General features: G+C 38.7%; 1 protein-coding gene across 2 annotated transcripts in view; it reads left to right on the top strand.

Moving 5' to 3' along the window:
- Positions 1-5588: 5588 nt before the first annotated feature.
- ACSS3 (acyl-CoA synthetase short chain family member 3) overlaps positions 5589-18354 on the top strand; it is a 63036-nt gene continuing 50270 nt past the window's right edge. For both annotated transcript variants that reach the window (XM_056515370.1, XM_056515375.1), the window contains exons 1-3: positions 5589-7583; positions 13299-13443; positions 15372-15560. In XM_056515370.1, coding sequence (XP_056371345.1) covers positions 7066-7583; positions 13299-13443; positions 15372-15560 — 852 coding nt within the window. In that variant the 5' untranslated portion in view covers positions 5589-7065. The remainder of the gene's footprint in view (positions 7584-13298; positions 13444-15371; positions 15561-18354) is intronic.

The raw sequence follows: 18354 nt of genomic DNA, 5'->3' as shown, positions 1-18354 counted from the left end.
TTTTGATTTCTACATTTATCTGTTACCTAACTAAAAGGAAGGAAGACAAAAAACAAGCCATAAATGGTGTAAAGAGTGAGCAAATATTGTTACAGGGAAAACAGAATCCTGTGAATTTATTTCTTTCATTAAATATGTTATCTGTCAAAAAAATAGGTCAGCTTTTGAGAATTGAATTTTACAGAAGATTCCATCTGGCTTTTCCAATTGTTACAAGGAAGGATGCTTTTATTTTTTTTTCATATGAAACACCATAGTGTTCCACAGAGGGAGAGGCATCCTTCAGGGTGGCTTTTTACAAGAGACTTTTTTAAAATATCAAAGCATTAACTGCATATAAAAATAATTTTATGCTGTTAATGAGGGCATGTAAAATTTTTATGAGATGAAACCCAAGTCTATTTGAAAAGCAAAGACTCAGCTTTTACTTGAGAATTTGTTTATATTCACCATGAGATGTAGAGCCTGGACATTGGTTTTACTAGCATAATATTCCCAGAGGCCAAGAAATGAGACTTTGGAGTCTAGTCTGTAGAGACCATTATATATAGATACAACAATTTAAATGGGCTCTTCGGGGTTTGACACCCAATAAAACAATGTTTGGGTGTAGCCTGTAAGACTTGGTTCTAAAACCATAACAAATTCCCAGGCTCAGATTGAATGATTAAGCTGTCCTTTGTAATGAATATCAAAACATTTCACACAAATAATCATTAATTCAGTCTTCTGAAAGGCTGTGGTAACAACTACATGGCTCTCTCACTAGAGATATATATCTTCAAAAAAAATGGGAAATTTAGCCTCTTCTATTAAATGACACAGTAAAGTATAATTTGTCAGATAATTCCAAATAAACACACTGGATAACGGAGGAAGAACCAGATTAATGTTCTATTGGTTTATAAATAACCCAGCTACTCCAGTGAGCAGAAATACTGAGTATAAGCCCCCTAAAATTATTATGGAAAAATAAAACCTGAAAATCCAATTTTGTACACTACCTAAACCACATACACTGAAGTCATTCACTGCTTTCCCATAACAGAAGTAAGCAAATATTTGAACATGCAGTGTGCATGTTCAAATTCCTTCCTTTGACCCTTAAAAACAGGACCACATATCTACTTTGAGTAAGGATGCTTGGAGAAGAAAAAAATAGGACAGCAATGATAAGGCAAATGACCAGGTTTCAATTTGGTATGTCTGCCTCATTGACATCCACTTAATGACACTGCTTTAACAGAGAAATTGGTTTTCCTGTCTTTTTCCAGTTCCATAGAGCTTCCAGAGGTTATCATGATGGCAAAAGATTCTTTACTGCCTTTGACACTGAATTTCTCCTTGATTTGTGAAAAGTTGGGCTAGTCTCCATGAATCTGCTGTACTCATTTTACACTGGTAAAAATAACTCTTGAGACTCTAAATTAATTTTAAAAATAGTATCTTGGAGATGGGCATGTAGCCTCTGCCCTGTTATAATCAATGACTTTTGGCCTAAATTTAGTGAGTCTAAAATTTTACCTTGCAATCTAAAATTACCATAGGAATTTAATTCTCAAATTGGATTTCCAAGGGTGCAAATGTGAACATCTGGCAGCCCATTTCAGCACCATAAAAGAATGAGGCCATGAGAAAATGTGGACTTGAATGTTTAACTAAATGTATTTGGGTACACAGTTTTGTTGCTGGCTTACCACTAAGAGTTTTTCTGCTTTATACAATATTCTTGGGCTTGAATTCATGCCTATTTTTTCTTATTTAGATTCTTCAGGAATCCTGTGACATGCTAATTTGCAAGATGAGCTATAGAAAAAGCTATTTTCAGAGATTATTACTGATATTATTTGGGACAAACTGAATGACAGCTACTATTTCTTCTCTAAGCTGCTGTGAAATTTCATCCGTTCTTTACCAGGCAGAGCCACTCAAAAGTGGGATCATTCAAAAAGTTCACAGAATTGTTTGTTGTGCTGCTCTGGATGACCCTGCATGCTTAAAAACATAGCACACAGTAATAAAAGACAGTTGCAGTGAAATATGTTATTAAAATTGCACTTAGTCAATCTAGTTGTAATCAAAATTTCTTGTTTGTTTGCAAGACAATTCTGCAGATGAACTAAACCAGCACATCACCACAGTGATGTTTGAGCATTAACTCTTTTTGTCATACAGTGAATAGTCATGTAGTGGAATAAGGATCATGAAATGTGTCACATGAACACAATCCAGCAACTGTTAAGAATGGGATTGCAAGAATGAAACATTGGGACATGACCAGAAATGGAGCAGATTAGGTTGATGTCAGTTATACAAAAGAGGCCTTCCAGTACAAGCTGATATGATAATTGGCTATGGGCCAGGCTCCTAGCCAAGTCTGCTGCCCTGGCAATGTGGCTGACAGCTTCTTGCAAAGGGATGTGACAAAAAATGAGATAAATACTAAAGCTGTGTCAACTTCACTCTGTGCTCCTCAGAGTGTCCAATGAGTCTTTAGGCCAGCCAATAATGCAAGTTCTCTCTCTTTGTGCACCCAGAGCTCTCGTGAAATGCAGAGCTTTGAGTGTGGAAGCAGTGCACTACTATGTTTTAGGTATTGTTTTGAAAATCTTAAGCATGTGTGGTTTTGATTTTTTAAAATTTTTATATTTACCTGCATGCAAGATATATCTCCCCTACCCCTCCTCATCCCTCCAAGGCAGAAAACAGAATCAGAGTACCTTTGGTCTAGTCAAGCGTAGATATTCTGGGAAAAATCAGCTTTCCTATTTTATATTAGTTATTGAAGGTTGAAAATAGGACTTATAGTCATTGTAGTTTTCAATCATAGAATTCTTCCAGTACTCCTTCATATTCCTTGGGCTGTATTCTCTATTTCAGAAAGTGCTGCTGATAAGAAATACTTATATAACAGGTAATTTAAAAAAATTACAATACTGACATTAACACTAACATTTAGATTGAGGGTTAATGGAATTTTTTACAGTTCTGTGAAAAAGACAATTTTCTGAGTAAAAAATTGTGAAATTCGTAGTAATTTTTGTTATCAAATTCAAAAGAAACATCAATAAAAATGTCAGTGCCTGAAGTCCTTTAGTTCCCTTCAAAGAATATATATTTAATTTTGAAAGTTTTGTAGTAACAGTCCTTTTGCCTGTGATGGTTCTGGTGTAGTCATCTGGAAAACAGTGGTAGAGGCTTAAAAAAGAAATGGGAATAGCATTGGATAAAACAGCAGATTTCATTCTTGAAGAGTCAAATAATCAATAATTGGCACTTGCAGGAAGCTGAGCAGCTCAGGGATAGGGATTATCTAAAAGTCAAAGTTCAACAACAGTCTTCATAAAAATAATATTAGATTTGCAATTTAAATCCCCAACAGCAGAAATGCAAAGCAGAAGTTAAAATTCTACAAGGAATTTACCATGGATTCTTCCCTCTAGCATGTATCTATACTGAAGAACCTACCATAAATTTTGCTTTTGCATGAAATATTTTGCTTTGATGGCCTTGATTTGTTAAGTGACATAATGTGGAGTTGTTTATTTTAGCTGGTTTTCTTGGTTTTGCTTGGTTTTGGTTTTGGTTTGTTTTTAAATTAAGAAATCTTTAAATTATCTATCTGGTTTTGTTTCTCACATTTTCAAAGCCCAAGATACTTTTGGAAAAAGAACTTAGATCTGGAAAAAGAAAGAATGAACTACAGGCTGTCCTGAACTGTAAGACCTCCTCAGGGTGTAACCAAATGATAACATCAGTAATAATTGAAACTAGAATCACATTTTCACCCCAGAGGATCTCTAACTCATTTTCACATGGACTGAGTCAGACTTTGATTTCAGGACTTTCCAGAAGTCTGTAAAAAGTGGCTTTTGCTTGCAGAGGCAGATATTCTAGTGTTTTTCTAAGTCCTCATAATTTATCTCCCATCACAAAGCACTCAGTGCCAGATACAGAAATAAACAGAAGGGCATGAATTCCCAGCACCTTGGTGGCCAGAGGGGTGATTGAATATGGACTTCTTTTTTCAAGCAATTATTTAATTGTACAAAAGTTTTAGTAGATTTCAAAAACACTGTGATACATTTTATATTCTAAGACTGGATAGCAAACTGGAATAATAACTGTATCTACTTATGTGCCTTAGAAACTGGTGGTTACTGATACTACTTCCATCTCCTTTCATGAAAACAGAAAAGTTTATTTTGGCTAGAACATAACTATGCACACTACTGCTGTGGGAGTCCAGGGTATTTCCCTGACTCCTTTGGGGATGCAAAAACCCCCATGGCAGACCCCTCTGAGACCCCCAAATGGTGCCCAAGAGCTGCAGGGGCTGGATTTAGCTCCTTGGGAGAGTTTACCAACACTGAGGGAAGAATTGCAGAACATGAAAGCTAGCAGAGTGTAAATTAGAATATTAGAATGTAGAATAAGTAGGTTTTTAGATTGTTTATATTAAGGGCCATGTGGTCAAGATGGAGGAACCTGGGTGTGGTGGGCTTCTTCTTCCTTCTTCTTCATGTCATCCATGTTGGGGAGGCATCCTGGGAACCACAGATTGGATGGGGAAAGAACTGGACATTGTAAAGAGATTGCATGGCATTGGAAAAAGTCTGTAAACATTGTATACGTAGTTTTAGGTATAAAAGATCTGGCACAGCCCGCCTGGGGGCAGTTCTGTAATGGTCGCTCTGCAGAGCGGACCTGTGTCGGGCTGATTGAAACCTTTCAGAAGATAAGATAAATAAATAGCCTTGCAACAACACAAGGTTGTCTCAAGAAGCTTTCTTGCTGGGAACTCCGAGAGAAGCCAGGCTCCTGACCACCTGCATGTCCTCTCTGAGGAGGTCTCACGCCTAAAGAGACCCTCGAGGTGGGACATACTGCATATTTTAGAAAACTGTGACTGCCTTTACTTTTTGGATATAAGTGATATAGAGGACCCTGAAAATTATTCATAGAAGACTAGCAGTGTTTTGAGTCAGATACAGTCTGAAAGTTGGACAAAAGGTGGTACAGAACCACAGCAAACTAATTTAACATACACACTAATTCTTTAACTGCAATTTAACTTTGTGCTTACAAAATGTCTCTAACTGAAATCTGAATTACCAGTCTTGTGTACTGGGACATTCAGAGCATTTTGTATACAGGAGATTATATTTTTAATACTTCTCTGCTAATTGTTTTTCAAGATACATGTATCTTCACACATGCATAGCTTCCCCACAGCTGTGGGGAAAAAAATTCATTTTTGAACAAAATAAAGACTTCAGCTAAGATTTTTTTTTTTTTTTTTTTTTTTTTTTGCAATTGCAGAAGTACCAGGCCATGTTTCATAATTTGTTCTTTGTTAGATATATGCCTAGAGACATACATATGTCCTTCAAGAAAGTCTACAGCTGCAGCTACACACATCACTTCAGAATTCTTTGTAGAGTGTGAATTTCAGGAACAAGTTTTGCAAAAAATGTCCTTAGAAGGAAAATTTGTCAGTTCAGAAATCTGCTACAATGGTATTTGTAAGTGAAGCTTAAATTAATAGCATGCAGTTGGAAGAGTTAGCAATCCCTTCTTTACCTTCTTAGCAATCTGTATGAGGTGTCATGAGTTTAATTAATGAGGTGTGTTCCACAGATACTCATTATAAACGTTCCTTCACACAACACTCCATCAGTAAATATATCTAAAATAAGAATTTAATGCACTTCTTGTTCCTATTAAGTTCACTTGTACCTCTTACACCTCTAGCATAGCATTTCTAGTAAGTAATTTATTCAAAATTAATACCAGCGTTACTGTTCCAGTGTAAATTCCTTTGCTTATTACTTATACCTTCACATTAAACACACTATGGACAGAGTGGAAACATAGCTAGCATTGCTCTTCAAGACCACAAGAAGTATTAAGCATCACCAGACATATTTCATGTTTAAAGCTGGGTTCCTTTCTTCAGTGTTAGTGTGTACAACTAGCCTGTTACATACACTTAAACATTTTAGCTCATCTGGCCTCCAGAGTTTTCTCTCCTTTAGGGAAAAGGGAGATGTTGCTCCAGCTCAGAAAGCACCCAGAGGCCAGCTGCATGCAATAGCTATAGGGCTTTTCCTAACTAGATGGGCTTTGATCATAGTGTTGGTGATCCAAAGAAGATAGCTTGTAAGGCAAATAGCATGAAGGGTTACTCTTTGGGAGTGGATAATGTACCTCTAGGAATTAGAACTGGGGATGTGGGATTCACCAATTGGGCTGAGGCAACTCATACCTCTTGTTAAGTCCACCAGTTGCACACCTCTGGTAGACAGTCACTGCACTGGACTCAGCCACATAGTGAGATTGTGAACATCAGTCTGAGGCTGTGTGTGATGATTTCTGAGCAGGCACATCAGCAAAAAAAAAATAAAAAAATAGGTGATTCTGTAATAACTTTAAATCAGAATTGTTCTTTTAAGTCAAAATTAGCCAACCCATTATAAAGGTAAGAAATATAAAATATAATTCTGGGGAATTAGAGTTCCTCTTTACTATATGACATTTTTATAATGTGATTACAGGAATAATATGCTGAGAAACCTGCAATGGATAGGCCTATTAAAGCACTAAAATAATTCCTTAAGTGATAAAATAACATTTGAAGCTGGTGCATATCTTAGCTAACTTGTGCATTGTAATAGTCTGAATCATGGCCACTGAAACTCAAGAAGGATTTCTAAATATACGCCATCATGAGCAAAACAGAAGATCTATTACAGATGTTACAGGCTTTCTGAAAAGAAGAATGAATTTTTTTTTTTTTTTTTTTTTTTCTGGCACAAACAGAAAGTTTTATCGCTAGGAAGTTCCTCAAAGCAAGAACGTCTTTCACGATATATACTCGAGGAGTACTCTGGCTAGGTGTCACGCAGAGCTGTAGGTCACAAATCCTTTGGGTTGTCAGTGCCCTTCTCCAGTCTCTCCGTCGCCTTCGGCCGCTGCCAAGCGCTGACTGGTCCGGGTCATGGCGCCGGTCCCGGTCCCGGCCCCGGCCCCGTCCAGGGCTCGCTCAGCGACACTGCGACCGCAATGAAGGGACCACCCTCACCCCGCTCCAGCCGCCCCGGGAGCTCCGAGGGGCGGCGGCCCCCGGGGGCAGGGCCGGGCCGCGGGCGGGGCGGTTCCGCCGTGCCCGCCGACCCCCGGCAGCCGCTGCCGTCCCGTCCTGCGCCGTCCCGGGGCGTTTTGGAGCCTGGGCGGAACCAGAGCGGCCCCTCTCGCTTGAAGCCGCGGAAGATGGGTTTCCTGGGCAGGCTGGCGGCGCTGCCAAAGCTCGGCGCTGCGGCGGCGGGCCGGGGCGGGGGCGCCTGGCGGCGGCCGGGCCCGTCCTGCGCGGCCGTCCCGCTGCCGGCCCGGGCCGCCGCTGCCCCCCGCCCGCCGCCCGGCGGCCGCGCCGCCTCCTCCCGGCCGCGGGGCAACTACGAGGAAGTGTTTCGGTCCTGCCTGGCGGAGCCCGAGAAGGTCTGGGGGGAAGTCGCCGAGCAGATCCAGTGGTACAAGCCCTGGGTCCGGACCCTGGAGAGGGGCAGCCTGGGGAGCGCCTCCTGGTGAGTGTCCCGGTGCGGAGCGGAGCGGGGGTCGGGGCGCGGCCGGGGCGGCTCGGCTCGGCTCGGCTCGGCTCGGCTCGGCTCGGCTCGGCTCGGCTGTAGCGGGGACAGCGAACTGCCTGCCCGGGGCTGCGGCTGTGCTGGCTTGGGGGACTCACCACAGAACCGGCCCAGCATCTTTCTGGGATGGTCGGTGTGCCGTCCCTGTTGGAGGAGACGGCTGCGGAGCTTGAAGGAGTTAAATGATTACACTTGGTTAAAAGTAATGATTAAAGGCAGCGTGGATGAGCGTGTTGGGGTGAGGACGTGTTAGCGTGCACTCTGGCATGTGCGTGTGCGAGTCCACGTGTGGCTGAATGATGTGGATGAGTGCGCCAGATGCTCCCCATCCAGCACCTTTTGGTTCTGAATTAACAACAGGCTGCCCTGGGCATGGGATACCCGGCTTCAGATGCCAGGAAAGGCAGGCATAGGGAAACACAGGTGTATAAAAACTGGCTTTTGGGATTGTTTAATCTCAGATGTTGTCTAAGGATATCGGGAATAGTGCGTATCAGGAAAAACTTCTTCACTGAGAAGGTTGTCAAGCATTAGAACAAGCTGCCCTGGGAAGTGAAGGAACTGCAGCCAAACCTGGAGGTATTTAAAAGATGTGTAGATGTGGCGCTTACGGACAAGGTTTAGTGGTGGACTTGGCAGTGCTGTGGTTGGACTTGATTATCTTAAGGTCTTTTCCAACCTAATAGGTTCTGTGATCCTGTGATTAAACACCAGTAAAGCTCATTGACTGTGGGATTCCCAAATGGTATAATGAAATAAGTACAATAGTTACTTTTGGAAGAATAAGGAACGAGAATATTATACATGCAAATGAACATAGTTTTGTTATCAGATTCTGTCAAACAAGTGTGGTTTGATTTGCTGAGCAGAATAAACTTGCTTGTTTAAAATAACAGACTTAGGCATTTGTATTTCACCTTATGAGAGGGAAAAATGGATGTTTCATTGTCTGAAGTCAGACTTGTCTTCCAAGCTCTTTTCTAGGCTAACTTTTTAACTTGTATCTTTCCTCTTTGATGGATGCAGAAACTAAAATTGCCATGTTAATGTGGGCAAATACCTAAAGGGAGGTTGTACAGAGGACAGAGTCAGACTTTTCAGTCATGTCCAGTGACAGGACCAGAAGCAATGAGCACAGACTGAAGCAGTCATATTCCCTTTAAGCTTCAGGAAACACTTTTAATGTGAGGGTGGCCAAGCACTGGCACAGAGCTGGTTGTGGAATCTCCATCCTGGGAGATACTAATATGCTATCTAGACATGGTCCTGGTCTACTGACTCCAGGCTGACCTTGCAGAAGCCTAGAACATAAGGGGGGGTAATGTGTATGTCTCAAACACCCATAGCCAGAGAACTGTGGAGCCACCCAAGGATTATTGGTGATAATAACACTGAAAAAGAATAGGCTGGAGAAGGGCAGAGGTAGGGCAGCACTTTTCTGGGATAAATATCATTGTTCTAGGTCCTGGAGATAAGCACAACATGCTGTTGCCTTAAGAGGCTACCTAGAACAGAGGCTAGACAGTGTTAAAGAATAAAGTAGGTATTTATTAAAAAGAACTTCAAAGGACACACCTTGGGCAGTACAAGAGCCCAGCCGTGGCTCCACCCAAGATGGACTCTGAGTCCCGAGTTTTCACACTTTTATAAGTTTTGGTCCATTTACATATTGGGGTTAATTACCAAATTACAACTTCAGGTTATGAAGCCCCATCCTCCCACAATACTCTCCTCAGTTCTCTGTTTATACATTTTGGGTCTGAAGCTGCAATAGTGTCCTTGGTTCTCAGGCTGGAAAAGGATTGCTTTGTCCAACTAAACTGTGAAGAGAACTTGCTAACACTTCATATGAAGTTCAGAGTTATGTATTAATATGTGCTAATGCAATACAGAATCTGGAAAATACGAGAACTGAAATTTAAAGCATCAACAGTAGAGGGCTGGAGGAAGGTTGAGAAATGGGCATGGGCTGTAGGGGCAACAGGATCACCGGAGACTGCCGAAGCCCTCTGACCCATTTTCAGAGAGGTCTTGAGGAATGGATCATGCATGATAAATAATTTGCATAGAAAGCAAGGAACTTATCTATAGCATGGTACCCCCACAAAGCTCAGGTGTCTGTGTGTCTCACATCTCTGGACAGCCCATCAGCTGGATCAACACTGAAGCCAGGACTGGTGGTCTCTTTTTATTTCTTTCTTGTTTTCTTTCTCTCTCCCCCTCTTTATTTCATCTCTCTTTTGTCTTGCACCCTGTCTTTATCCAGAACCCACTGCCATGTGCTTATACTAGATTATCAGGAACTAACTTATACAGATTTCCATGCTGGAATTTACTAATAAAAACTTTTTAAGTTTTTACAGACCCAATTACTTTTGTCATTATTTTTGACCATGAGCATTTATGAATCTTAGGCTCTGCCTTTCCCTTAAGAGTAGGATGCCACAGACCTGTGTGAGCAGGTGCCCTCCAGAGGCCCCTTCCAATCTCAAGCCACTCTGTGATTCTCTGGCATTATACAAAGATGCAAGTCTGAAAACTCAACATCAGGCTGTAATTGTTTGTATGCCAAGTACTTGTTGTTTTGTGGATAATAAAACTTTAAGCAATTCAAATTTGTATAAACAAATGTCTTAATATGCAACATGCAGTTTTATTTATTTTTTTAAGTTCACTGTAAATGATAACAGGCTGTATATGATAGAGTGTTGTACTTCAATGCCTCTGAAGTCCCAAATGGTTACCAGCAGTCAGTGTGCTCAGCAGGGTGACAGATGGGCAAGTTCTTTGAATTTAAGAGAGAGAGAACATAGAAGAAGGTCTTTCAGAGGACAGGCTGAGGAGAAAACAGACTCAGCTGAAAAAGAGGCCAGGCTTCAAGCAAAAACATAGCTTGCTGGCTTACCAGAGTAAAGATGGAGTTCTGGGTCAGAGGTTTACCTTGGAAGCTCTTTATGGGGACCTGAAAAATAGTATTAAGAAGTTAATGTATGTGTTTCTTGAGTTAGAATTTGTTTCCTCTTTTGGAGGCATTTTATTAGATCAGTTGAAAATACCTTTTTTTTTTTTTTTTTTTTTTTTATATCTTTGCTTTTGGTTGCAAAACCTGAGACTTACAGAAACAGACACTTTTCATATATTTTCTAGTGTAATCTGCTTTAATTGAAGAAGTTGAAGGAGGCTGTTCTGTATTTAAAATGTAGGCATAAGGCAATTCTTTCTCTCTAAATACTGTAAGAGCATGAAAGAAACTTGCAACATACCCCAGTGTGTTTTCTTCACTCTCTGCCATTGGAAGTACGCGTATTATGTCGGTGGAATGCAAAATTATTTCCAAAAAGTAAGTGATCAGTGCCACCATCCCCTGACTTGTTTTTTTTGAAGCAGTAATCCCAGGTACTGTTCTAAACTGCAGCAGTGGCTGATACAGGACAAAACATCTGTTTTTACATGGAAAATAATAAGAGCTATGAAGCATGGTTGCTCAAGAAAAAGATTAAGGAATTGAAATTGTTTGATGTAAAAGCCGAAATGGAGACCTAGGTTTTAAACCACATAGAATTTGGCAAAGAAGTTGAAGGAAAAACTTCTTGAGTTGGCTTTGAACAGGTCTAAACTGTCTTCAGTTGCCACATGGGAAACATTGTATTTAGATGTTAGAGAGAAAAATCTTTTTAATGCTGAAGTTAGTGAAACACGAACAGATTATTTTGGAATATTGTGAAATGTCAGTTAAAAGGGTTAAAACAACTATTTATTTAGGAATGTGGAAACAGTTTTCTCTAACATGTGCAGGCAGAGGGCAATTTTGCAACATATGTTTTTCCTCTGATGCTAAGACATAAGTGCAATATTTAATCTCCTTTGAATTTTGGACATGCTGCCCAGATTGCTACTCAAATGTTTCTTGCACTTTTAAAACTGTGACAGGGTCAATTTACATAATCATATCTCAAATTATCTAATATTGCCCAACATTTTCATTCAAATTCTACTCTCATGTCATGTAAAAAAGGGCATCTCTGCTTTTCTGATCCTATCAGAACCTCTTTCCTTCTCAACAAGGGAACAAAGCTCTCATCTCACCTTCCAGGTAGTCTTGGTTTTTGAGCCAAGTCTTTCACACACTTGTTTGTAAGTGATTGCTAAAAATTCATGTTGATGTTGCCATGTGTCTTTAGAAGAACCAAAACTCTTGTGCCTGCTCATGTTGTGACGATTTTTAAGTGAATATGCACAGTGTGCATAGTCCAGGTGCTGTGTTCCCTTGTTAATACCATCCTACACTGATTTGATGTAAAAATCTGAATCTTTCACAGCTTTTATGACAGTAATACAGAGTTACTCTGTATTATCTGAAACAGTTCAGGATTTTGTAGACTTTTGTACAGAATGGTTTGTGACTTTCATGGTCCCCCACTTTCTCCTCATTGATGGCATTGTAAAGGTGTTGCAGTAAGATAACTACAACCTAAATATCCTAACTGTTTTTAATTTCATGGTTGCTGTTTTTGGACAATAAATCTCATAGCATCTCGGTGTATGGATACAAGAGCAATAAATAATATCTCCTCATTTAGAGCGGTCCTTTACTACACAGGAAAAGTGAAGAAGAAAATACTTTTTTTACACTTGTAGTGGGTTACTTTAGGCCATCTGTTATTTCCAGTTGCATTGTAATAATATGTTACCACTGTACAGTTGTCCCCATAGAACCTTTTGGAAACTCTCAACTGTGTATTTTTTATGTATTACTATTTTTGCTGCACAGAGATACATGCAGATAGAAAAACAAATGGAAGGGCATCAGGTAGTGACTTTTAGGTACTGTGTCATCTTCCAGTAAATAGAATTGTCTTCCTATCTGGTACCTTCTGTGTTTTTGTGCTTTGAGGATTATACTGCACTTGAATTTTCTTTTGCTATGTAAAATGACTATAAAGTGAAACCTAAGTTTATGATATGTTATTTTTTTTTTTTAACTGGAAGATAAGAATTTTCTGTACGTCTCTAGCTATTAAAGAAGCTATGACTCATATCACTTTACAGAAAATTTTGAGTCATTGATATAAAACAGTTGTCCAATGCATTATAATCATATGATCTTAGAGCTTGGGATCCCTTTCATTTAGCTACAGATGCTTGTTTAACTATTAGTGCCAAGAGATGAATAAGACTATTTTGAGTCCTGAACTGTTCTCCTTGAAAAGGATATGTATGTGTGCCAGTACAAAGTAGGATAATATCATAATGTCAAATGTCGAATTTTCATAATGTCGATTTATTTTATGTGAATATATCATTTTTCTGTGATACCATACATATAAAAAACAGGGTGATTAATGCAAATTAAGTTAAACCAAGACCATCTTTAGCAGATTCTTAGTTTAGTCAGTTAAGGTACAGTACTTTAACTTTTCTGTTTTCACCAATAGTCATATTTAGCTTGTTGAGTCAATCATGAGATTACAGAATAAAAAAGAATCAAAGAACTTCCTGAAGTGAGTATAATGTTTCAAGAGCTATGTTTTAATTGAATGCTCTCATTCCCTAAAAACACAAAATGACAAAAAAAAAAAAAAAAAAAAAAAAAAAAAGAAAAAGGTATCTTAATTTGGAAGGCTGGCTGATACATACTTGAAACTTCTTTTTTAGGTTTGTAGGTGGAGAGCTGAATATCTGTTACAACGCTGTCGATCGTCATGTTGAGAATGGACGAGGAGACCAAGTTGCCATTATTTATGACAGTCCTGTAACAAATACCAAAGAGAAAATAACATATAAGGAACTTCTGGAACAGGTATGTTTCAGAATAACCTTGTTAATGAGGAAGGGCAATAAATATTGCACAGTAGGTAGATACCAGAGAGGTAGAAATTATCTACTTCACTAGTTTATTCTTTTTGCTGTGCTCAGTATTGATTTATAAGCTTTACTACCTCTGCCAAATTTGTGAGGGGTTTATTCCACTGTTGCAAGAAAAGAGAAGTCATACAGCTACAAAGAAATGATGAAGCTATTATGCATTCTGCCTTGTAAGGAAAATATAGAAAACGTGTACTCCTTACCAGTTTTCTATTTATTTACCAAGTCCTAAAAGCAACATGCCATACAGTATGCTGGAGCTGGAACAACTAGCTTCTGTGTTTTAAGGAGTCAGAAAACTTTGAAAGGATCCAGCTTCTTATCTAATTTTATTTATACTAATATATAATAAGTACAATTAAAATTTTACATATACTGTTTTTGGGACATTTGCCTTTAATAACTATGATATATACACAATAGATATGCAAATATATGTGTATATATGAAATCTATGTTGCATATAGGTTTATTTTAATGCAGAAATACAACATTTTAATGTAAATTATTTTAAGTTAACTTTCTTGGTAGAAATTTCCTCTGAAAAGAACATGAAAGGTAGCCTCCTTTTCTGCTTTTTTAAGCTTGATATTATATTAAGTCTCCTAAATTTATGTCTTTTTCAGTGTATTGTCATAAGACATGGTGAATTTGAGCAAAGTGAGTAAATTTTGCTAGTTGACATACACATTCTTTCATCTGCATTTCTTGTTACAGAGCATTGCTAAACCAGCTGGAAGAACTGGTTTAAGTTTTCTGAGAAATGTAGCAGTACTCACTGAGAAGTTCATTATAATCTTGCTGGGGGCTGAGTCCTATCTAAATACTGTTTCTGAATTCTCTCCTGTTTGCTCTTAATGAAAAGCAAATAAATGTGAAAGGCAATATTTGATATTAATAGCTTGTCTGTTGAGGCTTTCTGGTCCCCTCTTGTACAATAAGTTTGATTTGGTTTATCTGCTAGATACTGGACTCCTGAAAACAAAAGTAACAAGAGATCTGCTGAAAATGGGAGGGACATAGGCTGTTGTATTTTTTTTTTTTTTTTTTTCATGATCTTGTAGGTCTAGGAGAGTTTAGCTTGCATTGAAGGATTCTGTGATTGTGTGTTGCAGTCACTGTTCAATCTAGGAAGATTTGGAATTTCTCTTTTGAGCATTTCAAGTTAATTTCTGGTTTTGTATCTTTTAAAATTAATTCTTTTGGCATGGACCAAAACTGCTTTTGGTAACTGCTAGGAGCTTGCCTCACAACTGAATGGCTTAGAAACCTTAGCTGTTAATACAGCTGTAATATTTAGTTGCTGGGTGAAAGTAAAACCATGCTCACTGGGTCCATGCATTTGATAGAAGTGTAATTTATGCTCTGGTCCAAGCTGAAAGCCTACTTGAGTTTCTTACTATATCACTTAGTCTCAAGTGATTTTATTACTGAAATGTCAAATATATTAAAGTGAGTGAGCAGTCTTAAACTTGAAGAAAAGTGGAGAAATAGCATGTTAGTTTTTGAGTGATAGACTACACTATACTTTATTTATGTCAATTGTAAATGGCAACACATTGTAACAAAGTGGAAGTTTTCATGGCTTTTAACAGTTTAATGAATTGTCATTATTCACTTTTCTGCCCTTTCCTGTTTTTTTAGGAAGAGTGATTGCTTGGATGTTTCAGGGCTACATCAATCTGGAGGGCAATGTAAACCTGCTTTACAATGTTCCCTGTCTTCCAAACAGTTACAAATAGAGACAGTGTTTTATTGTGTAGTCCAAATGATCTCTGTTGACTGTATGAAAGATGTTTTTTTTTTTAATGGGGCAACAGCAGATCTGGAGAAACTTCAAATATGAATGTTTTGTCAGTACAGGTCTCCAAGTTAGCTGATGTCATGGTCAAACATGGTGTGAAGAAAGGAGATCGTGTGGTCATCTACATGCCCATGATTCCACAGACAGTGTACTGTATGCTGGCTTGTGCAAGAATTGGAGCCATCCATAGCCTGATTTTTGGCGGATTTGCATCTAAAGAACTTTCGGTTCGCATTGATCATGCAAAGGTAATCAATAAATAAATAAAACCTGTTCAGAGCAACAAAAAACATCATGGCATTAGTTACTCCTATCAGTAGAAGTCAAAAACCTGTTGTTAGGATTTTTTTCCCAGACAGGATAACATTTCTCTTTGTGTGGCACACAATCTCAATTTGTTTATAATACCTATTGTTGCAATATGAACAAAGTATTATGTCTGTGCTGAGGTTGATACTTGTATAGCAGACACCAAATGAGAAATTTTGACCCCTTCTACAAAACCAGGAGTTTAACACGCTGTTGTCTGTAAAGAGTGTACTTTCTTATCGTGTTTCTCAATCTTTTTCTACAATGCATGGTATGGCTTATTCTTGTTTTTGGTAGTGAGCAAGGTAAAGTCTTTGTCAACCTGGCAAGTCACCTAGAACATTCAGATTCCTGTGGGTGCTGTCTTGTCATTGAATCATGTTGCTTAGACATGTAAACCAAAACAGGATTTTGTGTAGGGTTGCAGTCTCCATTTTTGTGGAACTTTCATTTGGATTTCATTTAGATTTCTGTGTGCAGAAGTGCTTTTCGGTTTTATAAATATCTGTAAATAGAGAGTCGAATGCATTTCCCCTCCTCTCCTGGATGCTTTAACAAAGATGTTAATAAAATGACCAGAATGGTTTGTTGGAATGATGAAAAAAGGCTAACAACAGCTCTCTAGTTTAACTTGTCTTTCTTCCCACTTCCCTATTTTTTAACAAGCTATAATTAGGTAAAAATAATGTAGAAGAAAAAAATATAAGCTTTAAAAATTGAGGTGGCTACAATATAAATCATCTTGCATGTTTACTTTTAGAGTATCTTGCAATTATTAACTAATTAATCCCAATGGTTTTTCCCCGGGAAAAAGGGGAGAGAGCACAATAATTGTAATCCTTGCTTCATTTATTAAAATGAAAAGAGAGGAAGTTTAAGTCTTCTACCCAAGGTCACATAGCAACTCTTTTGAAGGGTTATCTATATAATTATTAGCTGCAAACCATGGACTAAGTCCTAATTTACATTGCCTTTTGATTTCTTTAAAAGGCAGTGTTATGGATGATTTTTGGTCCTTCTAATGTATAATGAAAATGTGAGTAAGGAGAGGTACATCCTTAATATAAATTTCAAAGCATGCCCCAGTTTTCAGCATGGTAAAGCTTTCATGATAGGTGAATTGCACACTCCTGAAGCTACTTGTAAGTATCTGTAATAGACAGTAAAATGCTGAATAAATAAACTAAGCTTTTTATTAGGCTTTTATGTGGATTGGTTTAGATGCTGCAGTGCAAGACCTGATGTTGCTAAAATTAATTAGAAAGTGTTAAAGATGTGCAGTGGAAAGCTGGCTGTAAGATATTCTTGTGGAAGAAAGATCAAACTTCATACTCTGTTGGAAAGTCTGAGTGAAAGAAATAACAAGCACTTTCTAGTGACTATGAAAAGGTACACTTGGCCATCTTACCTTAATTTGTCTTGAATTTTAAATAGGTCTGGGAATGCTGCAAAGTCCTGCAGCTGGTAATTTCTGCTTGTGTCAGGTGCTGGCAGTTACAGGCACTCTGCAGTGAATTGGATGAAGTGATAGAGAGCATGAGAACAGGATTTTTTGTCATCTTTCCTTTTACTTGAGTCTGGGAATATATAATTTGTGAATATCAAGACAATAGGTAGTTTCATACAGTCATGGAACAGTTGGAAGGGACCTTTAAAGGTCATCTAGTCCAACTTCCCTGCAATGAGCAGGACATGTTCAGTTAGATCAGGTCAGCCCTGTCAAACCTGACTTTGAATGTTCCTGGGGGAGAGCATGTATCATCTCTCTGAGCAACCTGTGCCAGTATTTCACCATCCTCATTGCAAGAAATTTCTTCCTTATGTCTGGTTTAAATATACACTCTTATAGTTTAATACCAGTACCTCTTTGTCGTAGTAGGCATTGCTCATGTCCAACTTTTCATCTACCTGTATCCCCAAGTCCTTCTTGGCAGGGCTACTCTAAATCCCTTTATTCCCCAGAGGGCATTGATTTTTGGGGGCAAAGGTCTTTTTATTCCCCAGAGGGCATTGATTTTGGCCTGGCACAGGTGCAGGACCTTGCACTTGACCCTTTTGAAGCTCATTAAGTTGTCATAGGCCTACTCCTTGAGCTTGTCCATGCCCCTCTGGATGCCATCCCATGCCATGTCAGGAGTGTCAGCTGCATCACTTGAGGAGTATTAGAGAGTATGGAAGAATTTGCAGGAGGAGTCTTTGTAGCAGAATAAAAGTGTTGGTCTTTTACCAACATCTTTACTATTGGGTCTTGCTTTATCTCATTTCTACTTCATAATGTTTTTTTCTATACCTTACTGTGCTGGTTTTGTCACTACGCTCACTATCTTTGTCATTTCTTCTCTAGCAGACCCTTCAACTCTCCCTGGTTTTTTTTCCAAACTAGTAATTTTTCTATCTAATCTTAACATATAGGACTACATGGTGCCACTGAAGAGCTGGGAAATGGATGTGTGAAAGCAATATGGGAGCAGAGGTGCTGGGAAAATAATGTCATTAGGCAGGGAGAAGAAAAGAGTAGTTAAAACCAGTAGTGGGCCTTTGATTTGCCTGGAGTGATCCATGATGCTTCTTCACTTTGGTAGTACATCACCTTAGCTAAGTTAGCTAGGTTATGTTTAGATGTCCTTACTACTTACAAAGAAGTTGATGAGCACAGGTGACATAATTTACAAATTACTATAAAGCTAGTGATAACAAGAGTCTTTCATCTTAGCACTTGAATAGAACTGTGTA

The sequence above is a fragment of the Oenanthe melanoleuca genome, chromosome 1A (assembly GCF_029582105.1).
Source record: "Oenanthe melanoleuca isolate GR-GAL-2019-014 chromosome 1A, OMel1.0, whole genome shotgun sequence".
Lineage (NCBI taxonomy): Eukaryota > Metazoa > Chordata > Aves > Passeriformes > Muscicapidae > Oenanthe > Oenanthe melanoleuca.
Note: the sequence above shows the minus strand (reverse complement) of the source record. Positions and strands in the feature narration are given on the sequence as shown.